This window comes from Sarcophilus harrisii, chromosome 1, assembly GCF_902635505.1.
Source record: "Sarcophilus harrisii chromosome 1, mSarHar1.11, whole genome shotgun sequence".
Classification (NCBI taxonomy): domain Eukaryota; kingdom Metazoa; phylum Chordata; class Mammalia; order Dasyuromorphia; family Dasyuridae; genus Sarcophilus; species Sarcophilus harrisii.
The window spans coordinates 184,184,054-184,208,898 of NC_045426.1; the positions used below are offsets into that span (position 1 = coordinate 184,184,054).

At 32.9% G+C, this 24,845-nt stretch overlaps 1 protein-coding gene across 1 annotated transcript in view; it reads right to left on the reverse strand.

The window, feature by feature from the left end:
• Window positions 1–21,379: 21,379 nt before the first annotated feature.
• CETN3 (centrin 3) overlaps window positions 21,380–24,845 on the reverse strand; it is a 40,707-nt gene continuing 37,241 nt past the window's right edge. Inside the window, exon 5 of the mRNA XM_031967422.1 lies at window positions 21,380–21,724. Within this exon, the coding sequence (XP_031823282.1) occupies window positions 21,681–21,724 (44 nt within the window). The 3' untranslated portion in view covers window positions 21,380–21,680. The remainder of the gene's footprint in view (window positions 21,725–24,845) is intronic.

Here is a 24,845-nt window from a genome sequence, read left to right on the forward strand (position 1 = left end):
TATTCCTTGAGATACTGCCAGATTCTGAACTTCCCAGGTTCCTCCTGAGTAGGAACAACATGTTACATAAATGAGAAATCCCAAGTGTTACTTGAACTCTCCATGTTCAAAAGGCAGCCACTGATATAGGGCAAACATTTAGTTCCTGCCCAAGAAGAGACAAGAGTCCATTTGACTTCCTTGGATAGTGTTAGATTTTAAGCAATCTAAAGATTAAACAGTGACAAGTGGGAACAATGGATGACAAAAGGACAGAGATTCCTCTCCAGCACCCATCCTCCTCATTACCACATCAGGTAGTCAGGGAATCACATTGCCCTACCCATTATATTGTAATTTAAAGCATGTGACCAACACATTATTTTCTTTTGAAATTTCTTTTCAGGTATCATCTGAAAGCTATTTTTTTTCTTATTGAAATATTGTTTGTATACCATAATTTAAAGATGTTTGGCTGGAGATTTGATAAAAATTTGAAAAAAAAAAGTTTGGAATATTGGAAATATTGGAACTTTTAAAAGCTGTATCTACATACAGAGAGGCAAAGATATAGTAAGTAATGAGCTAACCTCAAAGTAAGAAGAATCTGCATCCAAGTCCTGTATTTGACACATATTGGCTATATGACCCTAGACAAGTCATGTAACATTTCAGTAAACTAAGCAATTCTCTGTGAAGGTAAGTAGTAAATAAAATGCCAACCTGCATTGGTAGGGGAAGATTATCCACCTGTGACATGCTCCTTATACCAATGAAATTTTAGGACTAATCCCTATCCCTATAACGACTTATATCTATAGCGAAACAAAACTTAATACATACCACAGACTATGAACAAACAGAAAAGTGTCACTTTCCTAACTATGTCAACCTAGTTTAGTGGAAAAGCTCTGTGTAGAAAGATAATTAGTTGACCCCTGGCACTGTTTACAATAATAAAGAAAGGCAGTCATAAATATCTGAGAAAGGCCCTAAAAATCACCATAAGCTCTGGGAAAGGTTTTCATGAACGGCTGAGAGTCCAAGACAAGGTGAGATAATCAGGAAAAGCTATGAGAGAGAGCAATATGAGATAAAGAGCTTATGCTGTCGATAAATCTTATGACGATGTGGGATGTCTGAAATATGTTTTGTAAATATTTAGAGTATCTATGAGTTTTTTTAGTGAGTACTTCTTCTATCGCAGCTCTTCTAAACATTTTTGGTGTTACCAGAGCCCTTTGACTATCTGTTGAAGCCTAGGATCCTTTTTCATAAAAATGTGCCTAGATTCATAATTGGAGCAAATACTTCTATTTCAGTTAAGGGTTAATGAGAATAGAGATATAATTGTTTTTTCATCTATATTCATAGACCCCATGAAATCTATGTATGGGTCCTCTAATGTCATAGACCCACACCACATTAAGAACCACTAGGAAGCATCCTTTGCCCTTCTCTGCCTTTTTTAGTGACAAGCTTTTGGTGATGTCTCTCCAAATTTAACTAAACTGGTCCTTGGAAAACAGAAATAAATCTGGATTCCTGAGCTGAAATCATATCTAGGCAGTAGGTTTCTCTCAATATTTCTGGCTCATACTCAAAAGACTTCCTAGACCTTACTGGAGATCAATACTAAAAACCTTTGAACCTTATATTGGGAAGGAACGTAGATACAGAAAGGACACAGGACTAATAGGTCTTAAATTAGTACAATTTAAAATCTTCTACCTAATGGAAGGTAAAGAAAAACAGTTCTATGTATTAATACAAATGCTATTAGTTATTTTAAAAACAAATTAACGACAAAGAAAAATTGTACTTATATGTTCTTTATATTTCTATTACACAGTCCTTCTTAAAAAGTCCTTTTAACTTAGCAGAAGTCAAATAGATCTCATACTTTATTACCCTGTTTCAAATATTTAATTAGCAGTTATACAAAAGTAAAACCATAGCTTTAAAATTATTATTATATAGATTTTAAAGGCAGTACTTTTAAGAGGTGTGCATGCTATTAAAAACTAAAAGACATAAGAAAAATTCATCTAATCTAGTAATATGAAATTTTATTTCTAAATCACTCGATTTTTAAAAATCACAGCAAGAGGGCCCCCTTGTGGAGATATAAAATATATTTTGCCCTATTTTTCTATTTCTTCTTTCAACTTATACTATTTTGAACTGTCAGATCAAAAACATTCCCCTTGAAACAAATGAAGAGAGTCAGAAGATTAAAAGATAAGCTGGTTGATTAAGCAATAAGTTTAGAACACTTATGGGTTGACTCATTTATTTACAAGGGAACCTGTTTTTGAGTTTATAATTTCTATAATTCTATGGGGTCCCCTAGCCTGTCTGAAACCTCAGATGTGGGTTTACATGCAACAGGACAGATTTTCTCAGAATTGCCAGAAATATAGCCTATCTTATGAGGTATTAGTTGAAGGTTCAGGGAAAGAAAAACACAGAAATCAATTATTACTTATGTAAATGCTTGGAAACCCAAGATTAAACAAATATAACACAAAAAAATATAAGATGATGGTCCAAGTCATTAAGAGAGATATCTGTCAAATTATTTATGCCCAGAGAGAAAATGACATATTGTCTATGTAGTTTATGGTCATAAATTCTGATAAATTATGCTGCTGATTATTATACTTACCTGTTGTTGGTCTATGGCATTCTTGATTTATTTGATAGGGTCAAGCTCTTCAAATGACAGGTAGAAGTGTTTGGCGATTATTATAATGTGGAAAACATCAGTGATCTACTTGTTCTATGTACTATCTGAATGGTCTTATGAAAATAATAACTGAAAACAAAGCATTTGGAGCTCATATGTAGCTGTGAATGTTGACCTATCTATTCTACGCAGTACTAATATGCTTCCCTAGTTGTGATTCAAAAAGCAGAAAATTCAGTGCTGAATACATCATAAGCACTTAATATTATTACATGTTTTTATCTAATGGAAGAAGATGGTGGTCAATCTATCAACAAATATTTTAAGTACCTATAATGAGCCAAGCATTATGCTAGGTACAGGTATAACAACAAAAACAAAACAGTTCTCACTGAGAACTTACATTTTATTGGGCAAAATAGGATACACACACACACACACACACACACACACACACATATATATCATACACACATATATATAGCTACATGATATAAGCCCTGAATGCAGGACGAGCCAAGTTCAAATTCAGTCCCAGATACTAATTGTGTTAACCTGGTAAGTCATTTATCTCTGTCTGACTCCATTTCCTCAGCTTGAAAATGGAAATACCAATGACCCCACCTTCTAGGATTGGTATGAGGATAAAATAAGATAATATTTGTGAGGCATTTAGTACAGTTCCTGGCGTATAGCAGAGCTCAATAAATACATGTTCCCTTCTTTTCTTTCTTTTTTCTATTTAAATAAATATTTTAAAAATTCAAAGTAATTGCAAAGAGACTAACATCTGACAAAATCAAGAAAGACACTGAATTGGAAATAGCACTTGAGATCAGCTTTGAAGGAAACTAGGGATTCTATAAGGCAAAAAAGAAGGGTTAGAGGGACAGTGGATGCAAAGACACAGAAATAGGATATAGATTATCATGTAGGAGGAACAATATGGAGGCCAGTGTCATTGGAATGTAGAGTGCATGGAGGAAAGCAATGTGTAATTCATGACAGGCTATAATTGTACAATACACAAATACACAAGATAGGCTGGATCCATATTGTGGAGGATTTTAAATGTCAAAGGAGATGAGGTTTTGTTTTTTTTTTTCCCCATAGAGGAAGTAAATGTATCTAGAGCTTTTGGCAAAAGGAGTAAAAAGTTCAGAAACATGCTTTAGGAAAAACTATTTGGCCATTATGTAGAGGATAAAAAAGGGAAATATTGGAGTCAGGAAGCCCACCTTGGAAGCTATTGCAATGATTCAAAATAGACATAATGAAGATCTGAACTAGGGTTATGACTAGGTGAATAAAGAGAAGGGGACAGATGAAAGAGATGCTTTGGAAAGATGCCTATAAGAAAACAATTTCACAGTACATAAAAAAATATTCCTATAATGTAGGAGGTGAAAAAGAAAGTTTATATTGCTATAAGAGAAGCTAGTCAATAAAAACAAAAGCTTTTTTAATAGTAGAACTATCTCCAAAATGATCCTTTCCCAGAAAGAAAGACCTCATTACTAAGAAGACAAGTTTGCTCAGAGGACAGGAGCATATACTCAGCAGATAACTCATCACAATCTCTATTTCCTATGAAGATTTTTCACACTAGGATAATAAACTTAATGAACCAAAAAGAAAAAAGAAACTGTTAATTGTGGCAATCAAAAACATCCTCCAGAAATATAAAGAATAAATTGTGAGTGATTCTGACATAAATTTTTTTAAACTCCTACAATAACATTTTTCTAAACTTTCATTGAATAGAAAAAGTCACCCTTCTATTTGAAGAAATACATATATGTTATATATGTGCATATGTATATACATATGTGTATATATAATACATTATTTCATATACACCTGTGTATTTATTTTCTGTGAGCATACATATATACATATTTGTATATGTGTGTGCTACATTTGTTGTATAAAATGGTATCATTACAAGTCAAGGTTCATTTGGAACTATGCTCAAAGAATTAACAAACTGTGCATACCCTTTGATCCAGCAGTGTTTCTACTGGGCTTATACCCCAAAGAGATCTTAAAGAAGGGAAAGGGACCCACATGTGCAAAAATGCTTGTGGCAGCCCTTCTTGTAGTGGCCCGAAACTGGAAACTGAGTGGATGTCCATCAATTAGAGAATGGCTGAATAAGTTATGGTATATGAATGTTATGGAATATTATTGTTCTATAAGAAACGATCAAGAGAATGATTTTAGAGAGGCATGAACTGATGCTAAATGAAATGAGCAGAACCAGGAGATCATCATACATGGCAACAAGAAGATTATACGATGATCAATTCTAATGGACGTGGCTCTTCTCAACTATGAGATGATGAATCATACAGTTCCAATGATCTTGTGATGAAGAGAGTCATCTATACTCAGAGAGAGGGCGTGGGAACTGAAATGTGGATCACTCTTTTTGTTGTTATTTGCTTGCATTTTGTTTTCTTACTCATTTTCTTTCCTTTTTGATCTGATTTTTCTTATGCAGCAAGAGAATTGTATCGATATGTTTACACATATTGGATTTAACATTTTAACAAGTATAACATATATTAGATTGCTTGCCATCTAGGAGAGGGAGTGGGGGGAAGGAGGGGAAAATCTGAAACACAAGGCTATACAAAGTTCAATGTTGAAAAATTGTCTATGCATATGTTTTGAAAATAAAAAGCTTAAAAAAAAGGCAAAGCTCATTGAAATATAACAAGTTCATAGAAGAGGGAGGATCTCCATGGAAGGGGGCTTGGAGCTAAATCTACTTAAATAATTCCCTACCAATTATACCACTTAAACTGATGAAATGTGTAGCTAGCCACCAAAAAAACAAAAGAGAGAGAGAGAGAGAGAGTGGTAGAGCTGAGACATAGAGAGGTGTCTACTCTTTGAGGACCAAGAGACAGTTCTGTATTTCTCTACCATTTATGTTACACAAGAGTGAAGTGCATAATTGGTGGGGGTAAATGTAAGATTTGTCCAGAACCTGATGCTATTTGAATTATTTGAATAAGAACAAAAGAGTAGCTGCCTTTGGATTTTCTGTTTTGTATTGCTTTGTTTTGTTTTATTTTTGCTGAATGGTTAGAATAGGCAAAATTGTCTGGATATATCAGGGGCTTCCACCCTGGATACAGCTGGGTCCAAACACACTCAAGTACAAAATAATTGAAGTCTGTTCTCCACTTTGCTGAGTATAAACCTTGGTAGGGTTTCAGCTCAGAATCCTCATTTCATTGAAATGAAGACAAGCTATCAGATGGGAAGCATATGATATATCAATTGTGGTTTTTTAAATTATTTTACTTATTTCTGTTTTTAGGAATAAATTATTAAATAAGAAAGCCTACATGAGAATTCTCTAGAAATCACATAATATTCATTTTGAAAGATTTTTGTACTCTAATTAACCAATTGATGATATTACTTGCTTTTGATTTTGTTTCCTCAGCAAATGACCACTGAGATTTATGTTTCCGAATCTTTGAACATTTCTACGTTATTTATCTTTAGCACTGTGGCAAAACTAACCAATTGGGTTGTTGCAGATTTTCCTTTTACATGAGTTGAAAATATTCTAAGAATTTTAAATACTTCCTTTTGATCTTTAAAGGATTTCCTCTGGTTTTGTGATGAAAAGCAATCCACCATCCTTTTGGTTTATATCAATAGCAATTAGCTCCCCAAAAGTCGAGAATAGAACGTCAGTTTAGGCTTGTGACTGTATGATCTGATAAAAGTTTTAACCTTACAAGAAAGTACTACTCTCCTCCCACATCACCCACATCAGAAAAACAGTCTTTTTTTGTGATTGTCCACCTGTATGACAAGGGCATAAAAAATGAACATCGAGTCATGCTGAATGTATATTTCCAAGTGAAACATTGTGACTTAGAGATCCAAATCCTTCATTTGGTGCTGAATTTAAGGAATTTGTTACAAGAAGTGATGATTTGGATATACCATTTTATAACATTTACCAAAGATATTTCGAATGATTTGCTCTAGAAAGACATTTATACACACTAGGGTTTCATCATTCACCTGTCAACTAGGAATACATGCTCTGGAAATGCCATTCATTTTCTTACTGTCAATTTTATATGGACCTTTATGAAAAGCCTGAGGATAGAGAGAGTAAATAATAATGCCAGATAGAGAAAATGAGGACTCTGTTTTAAGACATACAAAGAACATGTAATGTTTAGGACACACACCATAAGTAAGACATATTAAAATTGTAAGCTCCAGAGAACTGAGAAAATATCTCTGATTTCTTGTATTAGAATAAATGTAATACAAAATTCTTTATGAATTTAAAATATAAGGTGGAACAACCATGCTGTTATCTGGTTTTATAATTTATTGGTACTTTAAAAATTCTTTTTTAATGGAGCTATATTCTTGGAATATTAAAAAATATATAGGTTTTCAAAGTACCACAGAAAATATTGCTTATATTTTTTTCAGATAATTGGATTACATTGTTAATAATTTTACTCAAAACTTATTTAATGTTCATAGCGTCTGTCAACAAAAATAAAGTTGATATCAACATGAGATATTAACATAGTCTTGAGAATGAAAACCTCTTCAAATTCACCTAAGAAATAAATTTTATTAGATTTTTGTTCAATTGATAATGCTTTGTAGAATCATAGATGAGATTTATATATGAATATTTTATCCTCAAGACAAGAGATGACCAATGTGATTGAGAGCAAGAAATGGAAGACTATTCCATCTTCATGATATATATATCTTATGAAATGGGTAATGCTCAGCTATTAATTTAGCTCACAATCCAGGCCCTAAGCAGTCTCAACTATCTTATCACCATCCTCTTATTCCAAGAATCTCTGTCTCTAGCACTCACCCAATCAATCAATAATCATTTATTATTTACCTATTATGTGCCATGTATTGTACTAAATCTAAGATATGAAGAGGCAAAAGTCCCTACAATCTAATCAGAAACAACATGCAAACAAATAAATGAAAAACAAGCTATCTGGATAGATTTGTTGTTCGGTCATGTCCAAATTTTCAAGACTACATTTGGCATTTTCCTAGCAAGAGATACTGGAGTAATTTTGCCATTTTCTTCTCCAGATCATTTTACAGATGAAGAAAACAGAGGCAAACAAAGTTAAGTGATTTGCCCAGGTTCACAAAGCTACTGTCTGAAGTCATATTTGAATTCATGAAGATGAGTTTTCTGATTCCAGGCTCTGTATGCTAACCACTGCACTACATAGCTGCCCCCATATAATAGGATAAATAGGGAATAATTAACAGAGGAAAAGCTCTAGAATTCAGACAGATAAGAGGAGACTTCTCTGGAAGGTAAAATTTTATTTAGGATATAAAAGAAGTCAGAGAAGTCAGCAATTAGAGTTGAAAAGGAAATGATTTCCAGGCATGTAGAATAGCCAGAATATCTGAAATCCAGAGATAGAATGTCTTTTTCATGAACCAGGAGTATAGTATAAGAAGATTGGAAAGATAGGAGGTAGCTAAGTTATGAAGGATTTTGAATGTCAGAGAATTTTTTGTTGTTGTTGTTCTCAAGGAAGTAGAAACCCACTGAAGTTTGAGTAGAGGGTAATGTGTTTCAACCTGTATTTTAGGAAAATTACTCCAAATAATCTTTATTTTTTCTGTCCTTCCTGATTACCACTTTGATCAAGCCCCTACACTCAGCCTTATAATAGATTCCTAATGCACTGACAGTTTTTTAAAGTGTTTTGCCAAGACCCTATTGGTAATTTTCCCTTTTTTGTATTATACCTTCCAGGCCATCCCTTTCTTAGCTCAAATTTCCACCAAATGTCTTCCTACCTCGAAACTACCACCCACTTTTCTTCCCTTTCTCCATTGAACAATGTACTTGCCTTATAAATCTTACCTGATTTTCACTTATGTATATCTTGTTTCTCCAAACACCTTGAGGGCAGAGACTCTGTCATATAAGTTCTTTGTATCCAAACACAGAATATGGTCCCTTGCACAAGGATGGGGCTCAATAAATATTTCCTAATGGTTTTTTTAAATTTCCAGATGTCCATTTTCTTAGAAACCTCAAAAATTGTAGCATAATTGTATATACATTAGAATCAACATATATAAATTAGGGTATACAAGAATCTCATAATCCTTCATCATCCCCCTTCATCCTAAGGACTGTGGAACACAAATTCTACATTAAAAATGAATCATTATAATACTTTTTGAGAAAGAATGAGAATTAATCCAGAATTTGGCTAAAATGAAAAGCAGAACAGCAAAAATAACAATAAATCAAGGAAAAGAGCGACATCTTTTATGGGGGAAAAGAAACAGTTGTTTTTAAATCCTATTCATTGCTTTGATTTCCTTATCAATTCCTTAAGACAAATTTATTACTTTAAAAAAGTAAACATTTGAAAATGAAGCAAACATAAGAGTGAAATTCAAAGATGAGACTGTGGTATAGGGCAAATTGCAAGATACTAAGAATCAGGAAAACTAGGTTCTAACCTTGGTTCTGCTGCTACATTTTTAGAATGCTTCATAGTTTGCAAAGCTCTTTGCAAATATTTTATTTTATCCTCACAACTCTGAAAGATGGGTGACATTTCCCCAATCTAACAGTATAGAAAACTGATAGAAAGAGATGTTAAGTGACTTGCCCAGGATCACACAGCTAATGAGCACCTGAATCTGATTCTGAACTTGGATCTTCCCAACTTCAGACAAGTCACTTCACTCTCTGGACCTCAGAATTCGTATGTGTAAAATAAGCTTAAAAATTCTATGCCTTGGGTTTTAGAAGTAATTTTATTGATACTAGCCATGTGATCTCATTTAAGTCATACTTCATAACAATTTTTTTCATCTATAAAAGAATTGGGAGTCAGATTAGATTTCCTCTAAGGTCTCATCTAGCTCTAATATCCATCCCTTAGTTGTCCAAGATACCTAGAAATCCAATGAATATTTTATTCCCTTAAAAATCATATAACTATTTAATATTACTGCCAATGTATATAAAAAGAATACTAAGAGGACTTAGGTTGTGGTAAATTCCATAGGTCTGTCATTATTCACATATTTCATGTTAGGATTTATTGAAATGAATTATATTCAAGGCAATTAAAAGTGAAATAGAAGATTAACTGGAGATGTACTAAAATTAATTATGAGACTAGCAGAGCCTTTGGTGTGCCAGGGTCATCACCACATCAGCATGTGACATTAAAGTGGGATTTTAATAGAGGTATAAAAAATAAGATAAATGCTTAAATAAATAAGATTAATGTTTTTTTTCTTTTTTGTCTGGGACCATAGAAATCCAGTTCCTTCATTTTAGGAATTAAAACACTTGGCATATGTACCCTGAGAAATGTGAACTGTTCAAGATCACGGGACTATTAACTCATTTCTTAAATAATTCTCTCATTTTTTATTTCATTTTATATAACTCTTTCTAAAAAATATGCTCTGCTAAAGGTGTTTAAAACTTTCAGTCTAATAAATATGAAAGGTGAACTGGTCCTAACTGTAAACAAGTATATATCTAATCTTGGGAATATGATGGCTGCTAAGTAAATTTTTTCACTGTTTAAAATCAGAAATAAAGCCAGCAGTTAATTCAAGAAAGTTGGTTCTTTTCAGCAAGAATAAAAGAGGGAATTAGGGCTAAATTACAGTAGAATAGTAAAATAGTTTACCTGATCATCCAAGGGGGAAAGAGAAGACTATTTCTATCTATCCATGCAATTTTTGTCACTGGGATTACTAGAAGATATTCTGTAGGTTCTCTCCCTAAGAGGAGAAACCACTTATCCAGAAGTGGGGAAATAAGTGAATCCCTGTCTAGAAAATAGAAAAAGATGCATGTTCTCATTGGTCCTTCAACATATTTGTCAGCTGGGAAAAACGATTCTTAACATGAGTCAATAAATCTAAAGATGTATGCTGTGAAGGATTTAGGTCTTGGGCTCTTATAGAATTTTTAGATGTAAAACTGGACCATGAAGGGCAGAATCAGCCAAACAGCAGAATTGCTTGAAGTTGCTAGGTCAGAGATCTCTGAAGGCAATAATTTCCCAAAGGATTCGGAGAGGAAAAATTTCTGGGTAAAACTGAGAGTAGTTTCAGAAGTCATGAAAGTTTTAAGGACTTAAAAAAAAAAAAAAAAAAGAGCCCATACTTGTTGGCACTTTGGAAAAACAGGATAGCTTTTCCCTAGCCATATTAAGTGAGTTAGGGATGAGGTATCCTAAGCTGGATGATTATAGGAGAAAAGTTCTTGCCTAAACTATGCCACACCCCATAATTGAAAGGTAGAGAAGCAAATTATAGAGGGCTGAGAACAGCAGCCTTGACCAGCCAAGAAGGTTGCAAGGGGCAAAGAACTAAGTTAGTAACAATGTTAAGACCAGGAAAAAGAGGGAACTAAGTAGAGTCCAGAAATTACTAAAATAAACATCTTGGAGTTGATACTGAAGAAAAGGATTAACTATTAAAAATCTTGGTAATCTGTGAAACAATACTTGTTTTATAACATTCACTGCCACTGCTGCTGCCACTAAGCCTGCTCTACATAGTTGCAGTAAGAATGAGATAATGTAAGGTGCTTTTTTAAATGTAAAGCTCTACATAAATGTCAGATATGATCTTCCTTATAGTACTTTAGTAAGTCCTCTTTTAAATTATGTTCTGTTATTGGAAAGAGAGAGAAGCAGAAGACAGAGGAAGTCCTTATAGTCTTTCCTGTGGAGGCTGACTAGGGTTCAGTAAATCTCAAAAAGCTAATGAAAATAGTGGCAGCTATAATCATCAGCTGAGACATCAATGAGCCAAAAGAAGAAAATTGGGTTATAGGATAAAGAATATTGCTATTGCCCCTATGTCAATACAACTAGTCATTTTAAATAGTTGATAATTAGTGAGAAAGATAACTCATATCCAAAGATCTATCTTCTTTTAAACTCTCTTCAATTGTAAATTTTATTTAAATATATTTATGTTAATATTAGTTAATGTTTATTCTTAGCTATTTTAAAATTTTAACAATATATAATAAGGTGAAAAAGCAAGCTAAATTCTCTCCCTCAGCTTATGCTATACAGAAAGCACCACCAATCTCTTCACAGTTTGCTTGCTGGTGAGCTAAATAAACATCAAAGTGCCCCTCATTTTATTTTTTTAATAACTTTTTATTGCCAGATGCCCCTCATTTTTTTTTTTTGTAATTTACTTGCAAGTGACTTGGGGGGGGGGGGGAATCATCTAATTCATATGTTTTTAAACCTGGGATCTGCAAACATTTAATAATATTTTTATAACTTTATTTTAATATAATGTTTGACTTTCTTTATATTCTTATGTATCTCGTGCATCTAAAAACATTATTCAGAAAAAGATCTATGACACATAAAAGGCTTACTGATCTAGCTCACTTCCCTCATTTTACAAATGAAAAAATTGTAGCTCAATGAAGTTTAATCAAGATCAAGAACCTGAACCGAATAGAAGAGACTAAATCTGATAACAAAGTCAAACTATACTTGAAATACAAAGCCAAAAAAGATCCCCTTTATAGCACCTTTTTTCCCCAGGATCTCAGGGAAAAAAAATTACAAGTCACCCAAATGGCTCAAACTGCATGTACACTGGCTGCACAAAAATTATCAACAATAACTAATGTGACAGGCCAGAGTTCCTGTTATAATGGAGGTTTGGCTAGTTGTTTTCCTAAAATCCAAGGAAACTGTCCCCTAAGACTAAATTCCACTAGAAGGCCATGGTTCAAACTGCCTAACTATTGGCAGCTTTCTGGTATGTTCACTTCCAACTCATCTAAGGATATAAAAAGACCTATACAATTTGGTTAGCTATCCCTTATTTTTTTCTTATTCTACTCTCACAGGATATTTCTGTTCTAAAGAAAAACAGATGGGAGATAAGGATTTTTATTTGCCTGTCAAAAAGGTTACACATCCTAATTCCTCCTTCCAGGAAATATGCCCTATTTAGCAAACTAGATCAAATACTGGAATGAAGAAAATGATAAAAATCAATTAGATCTGGAAGGGACCTGAGAAGTCATCTAGTTCAAAACCCCTTCATTTGAGGAATTTTTTTAGATTATTCTCCCAAAGTAACAAAGCTATTAAGGATTCAAATACAGAACTTTCTGACTTCAAGTGCAGATCTATTCACAATACCATACTGCCTCTTCAAAAAGTTTTAAAGCAAACTCTTTTTCAAAACCAAAAATGACATAACTAGAAAGGAGGATGATATATCCTATGAAATGGCTAAATTGGAGAAACTGCAGAAGGGGTACTTTCCCCAGGTCATAAACTCCCATTTCTGCATCACTGATGAAAAAAAAAATATTGATGTCATCAAAGAGAGATATTAAGGTCATGATTCTAAGAAGTTATGAGGAATAAAGGAAGAGAGTGAAGGAACTCACAAGTATTGATGATTTCAGTCTTCTTAGTGAAATTAGAGGCTAAATTATTGAGAGTTTGAGTATGGGAAACAGTGCAGCTGGGGAAAGGTCAAAAGGTTTGAATTACTACTTTTAGGAGTAAGCTAAATCTAGGGAGCTGAGTAGAGGGTAAAGACTTGAGAATCAACAAAATAGCCCAGTTAATGTTGTGTGACATGACTTTGCAATGGAAATTCTTATCAATGCTCCACAGTCCTAGTGTGAAAACAAGCAAGTAACACAGTATGGGTTACCTAAAGAAACTGCTTTGCATGTCTGGAAACCGTATATTAGGTTAATAACTGATCAAACATTAAAAGGGCAGATTGTGGTTCTGGCTGTATAAGGAGGCAAGGAAAATAAGAACTGGTCAAAATTTTTAATCCTCTATTCTTGATAGCTGATTCTTCTCAAAAATACAAGTTATATATGTGTGTGTGTGTGTGTGTGTGTATACATGAATAAGCAAAAACCAAATGAATGCTAATCTGTATATTCACTAAAATAGCATGTTTTCAAATTTCAAGACTACCTCAAAAGACCTAAGAAATGTCATTTACTTAGAACATGGACAGAATGAATGGAAACTTAATTTTTATTGCTTTTACTCAATTTTATCTGCTTATCTATTAATATCCCCAGTAGTCCTCACTGCCCAAGTCTTCCATTCCAAAAGGATATATATATATATATATATATATATATATATATATATATATATACACATACAAAAGCCACTTTGAAATAGGCTTTCATCTACATTTTCTGAGATCAGTCAGGAATTCAACCTTTTCACTCCTTCCACCTTTTCCACATTCTAATTTCATTTGGCCCTTTACCCCATATTTTTGCTTTTAGGAATTACTAGAGTTTTAAAGAAAAGTCCTAACAGCACCAGTTGAGTAAATCTTCCGGAAAATTTTACTAACTTCTCCCAAAAGTTTTCACAAACAGAAGATAACTTCCAAATTACAGCCATCGCTTTTCCCATGCCCTATGTTGTCTTTAACTATAAAACATTTGGATAATAGGTACCCCCAAACTGTTTTCTTTGGCTTATTAAACTCTCAGAGATAATTACTTTCCTTCTCTTTTCTTCTTTCTGAGACTGAGGGTGAGGGAGGAAAACCTGTTCATCAACAAAAACTGATTCATTATGCTATCTTGTTCTATGTGTATGTGCATATTACCTTAAATTTAATTGTTTTTCTTCTTTACTCCTTTTGGGAAAGGTCACTATAAACCTCCATTCAGGTGAGATCCTCCTTCCCCGAAGTGAACATATGCATGTATAAGAATTTCTGTGCTTACTCTCTTTTAACACATCCTTGAGGAAAATTCTTCTATGTTTTTTTCTGACAAACTGAGTTGGTCCAAAGTGTAGCAGAAAACCTATAAATACTGTTTATCTAAAAGAATGTTTTGGTAAAGATTACTCAAATAGCCATATACAAATTGAAAAAATTTGTATTGATAAACTTTTGAATTCTATATTCTCTAAATCAATTGCATTTAGAGTTTTTTGTATTAGAAGATATGTTTTTGTTTACATAAGTAAAGACAAGTGTATAGGAACAGAGATTAGATATATAGATAGCTTTATATCTTGTATGCTTCAGTGTCTATATCAGGGCTTTCCAGATTCCTGCAATTGCTAGTGCCCTTTCCTCCTCCATTTAAAAAAAAATACACATGCATACAGGTACATACAAAGGTGTAATATGTGCATATATAGATATGTATATCTACATAGGTGTTTTTCTCTTTTTTCCTTTCTTTTTCTAACTCTTTGTAGTCTGACTTTCAACCTTATCATTCTATTTTTTTATATTTGATACACAATTGCAAAATAAGAAAATAGAAAAATGACAGAAAAAGAAAAAAAAAAAAGATGCCATGAGCCCAACAGAGCATCAGGGAGGATTCAAAATATATAAAAATAAATTCCCATTTCAAAGAAGCATAAATAATAATAAAAGATATTGTATTTATAACTGTACATCTTTGCTTGGTAGGTTTTCTTTTGTTCTCTGCTAAGCGCTTTTTACTTTCTTTTTTTCCCCTTTCTTCCCCCCAATCTTATTCTAAATATCTCCTCCAAAGTTACCAAGGCTGTCTTCTCTCTTCCCTCTCGTCCCATCTTTTAACCATGACTTAACTAATGATACTCTAAATGTTAAGATTTTCATCCAATGAATTAAGTGAACATTGGAAGCAGAAGAATTGAATCATGAATCTTTATATACTCCAAATGAATACAGAAGATAGAAGGAAACTGTAGCAAATAAATTTTAGGGAGTGGGGTGGGGAATTGAAACACAAAACTTTGCAAGGTTCAATAGTGAAAAAGTATCCTTGCCTATGTTTTGAAAATAAAAACCTTCAATTAAAAAATAAAAAAATAATAAAGTTAAATAAATAAAAAAGAAAAAACTAAAGACAAGCATCACACAGAGAGCAATGGAAAGATACATAAGAGGTATGGGTAGGCTATAAACACATATAATTAACAAGGAACTCTGAAGAACATGAGCAAAGTACATGAAATGAACAGAATCAAGACATTACACACAGCAACAATAACATTATGTGATGATCAGCTGTGATGGACTTGGCTCTTTTCAACAGTGAGGTGATTCAAGAAAATTTCAATAACCTTGTGATGAAAAGTGCCATGCATATCCAGAGAGAGAACTATGGAAACTGAATATGGATCAAAGAGTAGTATTTTTAACTTTTTATTGTTGTTTGTTTTTATCTTTCTCATGTGTCTTTTCCTTTTTGATCTTTCTTGCGCAGTATGACAAATATGTACACATTTTTTTAAATTGCATGTTTAACATATTTTGGATTGCTTATTATCTTGGGAGGTGGGGGGGAAGAGAGAGAGAAAAAAAAGTTAGAACATAAGGTTTTGCCAAGGTGAATGTTGAAAACTATCTTTGCAGCCTCATCTCCAAAATATATAATTGACTCTAATTTATAAGAAATCAAGCCATTCTTCAATTGATAAATGGTCAAAGAATATGAACAGACAATTCTCAAAGAAATTGAAACTATTTCTAGCCATATGAAAAGATGCTCCAAGTCATTATTAATCAGAGAAATGCAAATTAAGACAACTCTGAGATACCACTACACACCTGTCAGATTGGCTAGGATGACCAGGAAAGATGTGGAATACTAGAGGGGATGTGGGAAAACTGGGACACTGATACATTGTTGGTGGAATTGTGAATACATCCAGCCATTCTGGAGAGCGATTTAGAACTATGCCCAAAAAGTTATCAAACTGTGCATACCCTTTGACCTTGCAGTGTTACTATTGGGCTTATATCCCAAAGAGATTTTAAAGAAGGGAAAGGGACCTGTATGTGCAAAAATGTTTGTGGCAGCCCTCTTTGTAGTGGCCAGAAACTGGAAACTGAGTGGATGCCCATCAGTTGGAAAATGGCTGAATAAATTGTGGTATATGAATATTATGGAATATTATTGTTCTGTAAGAAATGACCAGCAGGATGATTTCAGAAAGGCCTGGAGAGACTTACATGAACTGATGCTGAGTGAAATGAGCAGGACCAGAAGATCATTATATACTTCAACAACAATACTATATGATGATCAATTCTGATGGACGTGGCCACCTTCAGCAATGAGATGAACCAAATCAGTTCCAATAGAGCAGTAATGAACTGAACCAGCTACAGCCAGCAAAAGAACTCTGGGAGATGACTATGAACTACTACACAGAGTTCCCAATCCCTCTATTTTTGTCTACCTGTGTTTTTTATTTGCTTCACAAGCTAATTGTACACTACTTCAAAGTCGGACTCTTTTTATACAGCAAATTAACTGTTTGGACATGTATACATATATTGTATTTAACTTATACTTTAACATATTTAACATGTATTGGTCAACCTGCCATCTGGGGGAAGGGGTGGAGGGAAGGAGGGGAAAAGTTGGAACAAAAGGATTTGCAACTGTCAATGCTGAAAAATTACCTATGCATTTATCTTGTAAATAAAAAGCTAAAAGAAATACATTTTAAAAAACTATCTTTGTATGTATTTGGAAAAATAAAATATCAAATTTTCTTTTAAAAGAAGAAACAAAAACGAAAAATAGAAATATCACTTCACAGATTATTTGGTCATCTCATATCATAGTGCTCACCATATTTGCAAAAAAGATAAATTACAACTTTGGACATTTTTCTTCACTATTTAAGCCTAAGATTTTTTATCTTTAAGATGGGGAAAAAGGAAGAAGAAATTGTAAAAGACATAAGTTCCCCTAATAAAAAAAAAAAACCTCAAATGAAGGTGGCCTAGCTGTACCAGATCTAAAACTATATTATAAAGCAGTGGTCATCAAAACCATTTGGTACTGGCTAAGAAATAAGAATCAGTGAACTAGGTTAGGCCCACAGGACAAAATACTCAATAACTATAGCAATCTAGTGTTTGACAAACCCAAAGACCCCAACTTTTGGGTAAGAATTTACTATTTGACAAAAACTGCTGGGAAAATTAGAATTAGTATGACAGAAACTAGGCATTGACCCACACCTAACACCATATTCAGAGATAAGGTCAAAATGGGTTCTACATAAAGAATGAGATTATAAATAAATTAGGACATAGGATAGTTTACCTCAGACCTGTGGAGGAGGAAGGAATTTGTGACCAAAGAAGAACCAGAGTTCATTATTGATCACAAAATAGATAATTTTGATTATGTTGTTAAAAAGTTTTTGTACAAACAAAACTAATGCAAACAGGATTATAGAAGGGAAGCAATCAACTGGGAAAACATTTTTACATTGCTGATAAGGGCCTCATTTCCAAATTATATAGAGAAGGGATTCAAATTTATAAGAAATTCAGCTATTCTCCAACTGATAAATGGTCAAAGAATATGAACAATTTTCAGATGAAGAAATTGAAATTATTTCTACTCATATGAAAAGGTGCTCCCAATCACTATTGATTAGAGAAATGCAAATTAAGACAACTCTGAGATACCACTACACACCTGTCAAATTGGCTAAGATGACAGGAAAAGATAATGTTGGAGGGGTTGTGGGAAAACTTGACACTGATGCATTCTGGTGAAACTGTGAACAGATCCAACAATTCTGGAGAGCAATTTGGAACTATGCTCAAAAACCCATCAAACTGTGCATATCCTTTGATCCAGTGTTACTACCGGGCTTATATCCCAAAAAGATATTAAAGAAAGAAAAGGGACCTACAAAATGTTTGTGGCAGCCCTTTTTATAGTGGCTAGAAACTGGAAACTGAATGGATGTCCATTAGTTGGAGAATGGCTGAATAAATTATGGTATATGAATGTTACGGAATATTATTGTTCAGTAAGAAATGACCAGCAGGATGATTTCAGAGAGGCCTTTAGAGGCTTACATGAACTAATTCTAAGTGAAATGAGCAGAACCAGGAGATCATTATATATGGCTACAAGAAGACTATATGATGATATAAATTCTGATGGATATGACTCTTTTCAACAATGAAATAATTCAAACCAGTTCCAATTGTTTAATAATGAAGAGAGTCAGCTACACCCAGAAAGAGAACTATGGGAAATGGGTGTGGACCACAACATAGTATTTCCACTCTTTTTGTTATTGTTTGTTAGCATTTTTTGTTTTCCTTTTCAGTTTTTTTCTTTCTAGATCTGATTTTTCTTGTGCAGCGAGATAACTGTATAAATATGTATACATATGTTAGATTTAACATATACTCTAACATATTCAAGATGTATTGGACTACCTGCCATCTAGGGGAAGGTGTGGGGGGAAGGAGGAGAAAAGTTGGAACAGAAGGTTTTACAAGGGTCATTGTTGAAAAGTTACCCATTTATATGTTTTGTAAATAAAAAGTTATAATTAAAAAAAAAAGATGTAAGTTCCCTTCCAATTTTCACTTTCTGATTTAAAGTGAATTTTTATCTTCGTATATGAATCTGATTTTGTAATGTACAGTACGTCAAATCAATTTACTTTGTCATAAATAATGAAATGACCAGTTTCAGAGGCAACTGAGAAAAATTGAAACAGGACAAATGAATTGAAATAATAATTTGTACAATGACATTATAAAGGGAAACAACTTTGAAAGATCTTAAAACTCTGATCAATGTAACTATAAATCATGAAAGTAGAATACTAAAATGAAACAAGCCATTCACCTCCTGACAGAGGTGATAAACTTAAAAATACAGAAACATAAATTTTGTAAGCATGGCCAATGTGAGAATTTCTTTTCTTGAACTTTGTATATTTACTTGTTTTGTTGTGGTTGTTCAATGGAGGGAGAAGAGAAAGTGCAAATTATAGAGAAGCAGATTATAAATGCATTTAAAAATATAAAATTCCTATGTGCCAGCCATTGCATTGGGTAATAGGAAATCAAACAACCTCTGTCCCTTACAGAGCCATAATGGAACAAAGATAATGCATATAAGGTTTTTTAATATTTTCAGTTTATGAATTGATGGAGAAATTCTCTTTAGAATTCAGTAAGAAACTCTAAATATATGTGTGTATATATGCATATATACATACATACACACATCTAAAACACATATTTTATCTATATCTATAGACAAATGTACTTTGATACTCTTAGATGCAATGGTAGAAACAGGTGAGGATGAAATAAGGCACAGGAATAAGATAGTTCAAAGACTTGTAGCTAAACAGATAACATCTCTTGTTATCAATACTATCTTTTGTTGAAGAATCAAAAGGCATGGGCTACTAAAAACATCGCAAAAAATGAAATTAATTACATTTTAACAGAGGAAAAAATTACTGATATAAAAGTAACCAGTGACTTGTTAAAAGTCACACTTCAAAATTATCACAAATGTTAGAACAAAATTTTTAAATTTGACATGTAAATAATTCCAAGCTAGTTTAGTCACTCAAGTTATTGACACAAAAAAAGTCAAGTAAATAGGATAAAAAAGGATGTTAACACTGATTAAAATTTCATACAAACCTTTAACCTGTAAACCAGCAGCCATAGCAAGGTCACTAAACCTAAAGTCTACCTTATTTAGCAAACATTTAATTTACTTTCCATTGACATCCAAGAATATGAGTTTAGAATAAAAGCTTGTTTGTAAAATCTAATGGAGAAACACAGTGAAAAATTTTTAAATGTTATTACCTCATGAAATAGTGAAAGCAAAGAAGAGAAAAACCAGAAAGTTCAGTTTAAGAACCAACTAAGCAAAATCATCCCATAGACATTTAAGGATGAAATTGTAAAGACAATAAAGAGACGAAATATGGAAAAGTGTGATGACCACATTAGCACCGTGGATACCTTAGAATCAGTGGGAGTCAGGATAAGCAAAAGTTCTTGATCTTTATTCTTGGTCTTTAGAGGTATGAATGGGATGGAAGCAGAATCTCCTCCACCTTCCTTTTTCATCTCTCACCCAGAAGTGACGCTGGCTTACTCCACCCCCTAGTCCCTCCTACAATTCTCTGTATACACCAATTATTGAGCCAGCCCAGGATAGTGGGACGGGCCATTTTCTAAGCATATGCTAATAGTCCAATAAGTAATTAGCCAAGTGCATCTACTCAGTTTCAGCCCATTACAGAAAAGTTCTGTAAAAGATTATTTGTTCTTCTTAAATAACAAACTTTTCAGGAGTTATAACAATAAACTGTGCTTAGACTCTAACATCAGTCCCTTATGTGATTACAGAATTAGTAATGGCACAAAAGAGAAGAAAGAAGAGAAAACAAACTGGACCAGATCAACTATATACAGGAGAAGTCTTTATCCTTGCTAGAAGCAATACTATGAAGGTTTTAAAGGATTGATTCCCAAGCTAAAGATGAGGATGAGACAAAATTGTCATCAAATTAATATAAAAATAAAATACCACATTTTAAGTTATAGATACATATGGATGTAAGATGTTTTGGTTAAAAAATATTTAATGGTGACCCTACAGTACCAGAAGCTAATAGCCAGTCATCAACAAACGATTTAAAATTTAATCATAAATACAAGTTCAAACATAATTTTAAAAAACTATACCTGCATCTTAAGTACAAATCAAAACAAGTTACAAATACTAATAAAATAAATCTTTTATTAAAATGAAAGTCTAGAAAATTTTTTTCATTAAAACTAAGGTCACAACTAAAATAAACAACTTCAAAAGAATTTCCATAACATGATTTAATTTTAAAACTATATAAATTTATAATACAAATGGTTTTATACTCAAACATTTTAATAACTTAACATTTTTGTTATCTAAGAAACTTAAGGATATATAAAATAATGAAATTTCATTACAATAGAGTATTTATTTTGGTCCTTTTGGAAAAACTAACTTAACATTGGTTTGGTTTTGTTCTGTTTTTTGCATGGCTCCAGGTGTGAAACAGACTACAAGATGATAACTCCAACACGTATAGCCACTGATTCTGTTTTAAAGTTCACTTTTTTTCTTGCAATCCTTTTAAATGTCTCCAGTCATAATAGCAATGAATTCCTCCTGATTTACTGTGAAAGACAATACAACAGACAGAAGAATGATTAACTCATGACTTTTTAACAGTCTAAGATAATATTATACAGATAAGTAAAAAAGCTATGTAACATGCAAATTAAAAATAAAAAGATAGTCTTTTCTTTTCATTATTCTGTTAGCAAGTCAAACACACCTACTACCCCTCCCCCAAAAAAATTCTGAGTCTAAAATTCAAAATAAACTTTTGAGTAAAATGGATAAACAATAAAATCTCACTATATATGCCCTATATAAATAGCAAGTATTATGTTTATTCAATTTAACTGGAGACAATTTACAAAAAGAGTTAATTATAAGCTATATGAAAATTAACGAAGTTAAAGTAATAAAATATAGTAGAAATTAAACAAATGTTCAATAACTTACCTTTATACAATTCTCTGCAATTTACAAGGCAGTTTCACATATATTACCTTAGAATCAATGATCAGAGTTGAACCCAAGCTCATCAATTATCTATCTAAAACATGAATTCCCTTTAGGTAGGTAGGTGGTACAGTGAACTGAAGGTTGGGTGTAAAAATCAGGAAGCCCTGAGTTGAAATCTAGTTGAACACAACACTTAACCTCTTTCAGCCTCAGTTTTCTCATCTATAAAACAGGGATTAACAATACCATCTATTTCTCAGAGTTCTTGAGACTTGACAATGCCTGGCACAGAGTAAATACTCGATATATGTTTTCCTTCTTCGCTTCTTCTTTACAATATCCCTCAATCCTTGCCAAGTGACCATTCAGCTTCTGCTTGAATATGTCCAACAATGATAGAAAACTCTCTCCAGCTCATGATGTAATTCATTCCACTTATGGCAGCTAAAATTGTTAATAGCTTCATTCTTATACTGAAAGGCATTAGATTATAAAACTATTACCTTATAAAACTCCTTGAAGTCAGAGATAAGGATGATTTTTCACCTTGTAGTCCAAATTCCTAGTATACAGTAATTTTGCAAACAGGATGTGCTTAATAAGTTTGCTGAAATGAAATTTACCTACTTGTAATTTTTGGAAATAAAATTGCACTGATATCACTTGTTTTTATAACATCAACATTTCCAAATTTATCTCCCAGGCATCTTCTATAACAAAAGGGAGAACATAGCAAAAATCTAACCATTTATTATATACAGGGTTCCACATCTATAACCTCCAATCTCTACAACAAAGAGGGAGAGGAGGAGGTACTTCTTCATACCTTTTTTTTTTTTAGAGTTGTTTGGTCTGTTTTTTATAACATGACTAATTGTGGAATTATACATGACTAAACATGTATAACCTATATGAAATTGCTTGCCTTCTCAATGGGGGTGACGGGTAAGGAGGAGTGAGTTTGGAACTCAAAATGTTAAAAATAAAATGTTAAAAACTGATTTTTCATGTAATGGGGGAGGGGAATCATAACTGAATAATTTTAAAAGCAAAGAAAAAAAAAAGTCAAGTGCTAGACAAAATGTTAAGAAACCTTCTTTGGTTCCCCTTTTAGTGTTGTTAATGTCCTAATAACTGTTTTTAATGATAGAGCTTACTATTACTATATTACTATGCCCATTTTGAATATCTGTGGTATATAGAATAATATGCTGGTCTAAATCTCATTTCAACTGCATTATTTTCCAGTTTCCCCAGTAATTCTTGTCAAATATTTAGTTCTTCAAGCATTTTGGAGTTTACTGAACATTATATAATTAAGTTCAATAAATTTTTATTCTTCCTTATCTACTTATTTTCCATCTTTTTTTATTCAGTTTGCCTAGCACTTAAGAATTAAAGTCTGTTAAAATGAAAACTGCCGCCTGTACCTGTAATTTTTAGCCATTTTCCTTATTCTCTCATACTGCCTATGAAATAGAATATGCAGGTATTTTAAAACGAGGATTCAATTTCATAGGTAATAAAACAAAAATTAAGTAATTTGTTTCAAAGTTAAAGTGGGAGTATTAGTACTCTACTAAACCATGCTTCATTATCTGCTAGAAAAAAATACTATTTTTAATAACTACACAAGAATTCATTTGTAATTAGCACATTATGTATATATGAATACATGCTACTAAAAGGGCTAAAAAAAATTCTGATTCCTTAAGAAAGCTTAATCATTCAATTTAAAATTTATGAATTATCATAAATGTTCAGCAAACTATTCAGAGTTATATTTGAACCTATTGTGTATTTAGATTAGTGAGGTCCTAACTAATGAGATTTTTTCCCTCCTAGATCACTAGATCCTAGGGTCTTCTCATGGCAGGGATTATACAACTCAATGAAACTTTCACCTATATCATGAAGGGCTACTCAAGATAGGTCATAGTAGAGAGTTTTGACAAAGGGCAATCCAAACGGCAAACCACTCCAGTACCTTAGCCAAGAAAAACCCATAGCCAATAGTATTAAAATGACGAAAGATATGATACCAAAAGATAAGTCAGCCGCTCAGGTCAAAAGTTGTCCAACAAGGGCAACTAAGTGGTGCAATGAATAGAGTACTAGCCCTTAAGTCAAGAGGACTTGAGTTCAAATCTGGCCTCAGACATTTAACACCACCCAGCTGTGTGACCCTGGGGCAAGTCACTTAACCTCAACTGTCTCAGCAAAAAAAAAAAAAAAAAAAAAAAAAAAAGTTGTCCAACACATTACAGAGGAAGAATAAAGGATAACTACAAAACTACAATTAACTCTAGTACTAATCAAAAGCTGATCAAAGCCAAAAAGAAGTTTCATTGCAGATGTGTCTGGTGACAAAATAATGTAAAGATCAATACTGCAGAGGAACCAGGAATGTAAGATCCATGAATCAAGATAAGCTGAATGTGATCAAACAGAAGATGAAAAGATTAAACATCAACATCTCACAAATCAATGAATTTAGGATGGGAATGGGTGAATTTAAGAGACAACTACAGTAACAGACAAGTTTGTCCTTGGAGTACAAAATGAAGCAAGACAGAAATTAATAAGACTTTTTGTCAAGATAACTTGCTGATCAGCCCTTTTTGCAGTGCTAAGGAACTAGAAAGTAAGTAGATGCCCATCAGGTAGGAAATGGCTGAGTAAGCTATATGATATATGAATATAATGGAATACTATGAGCAGGCT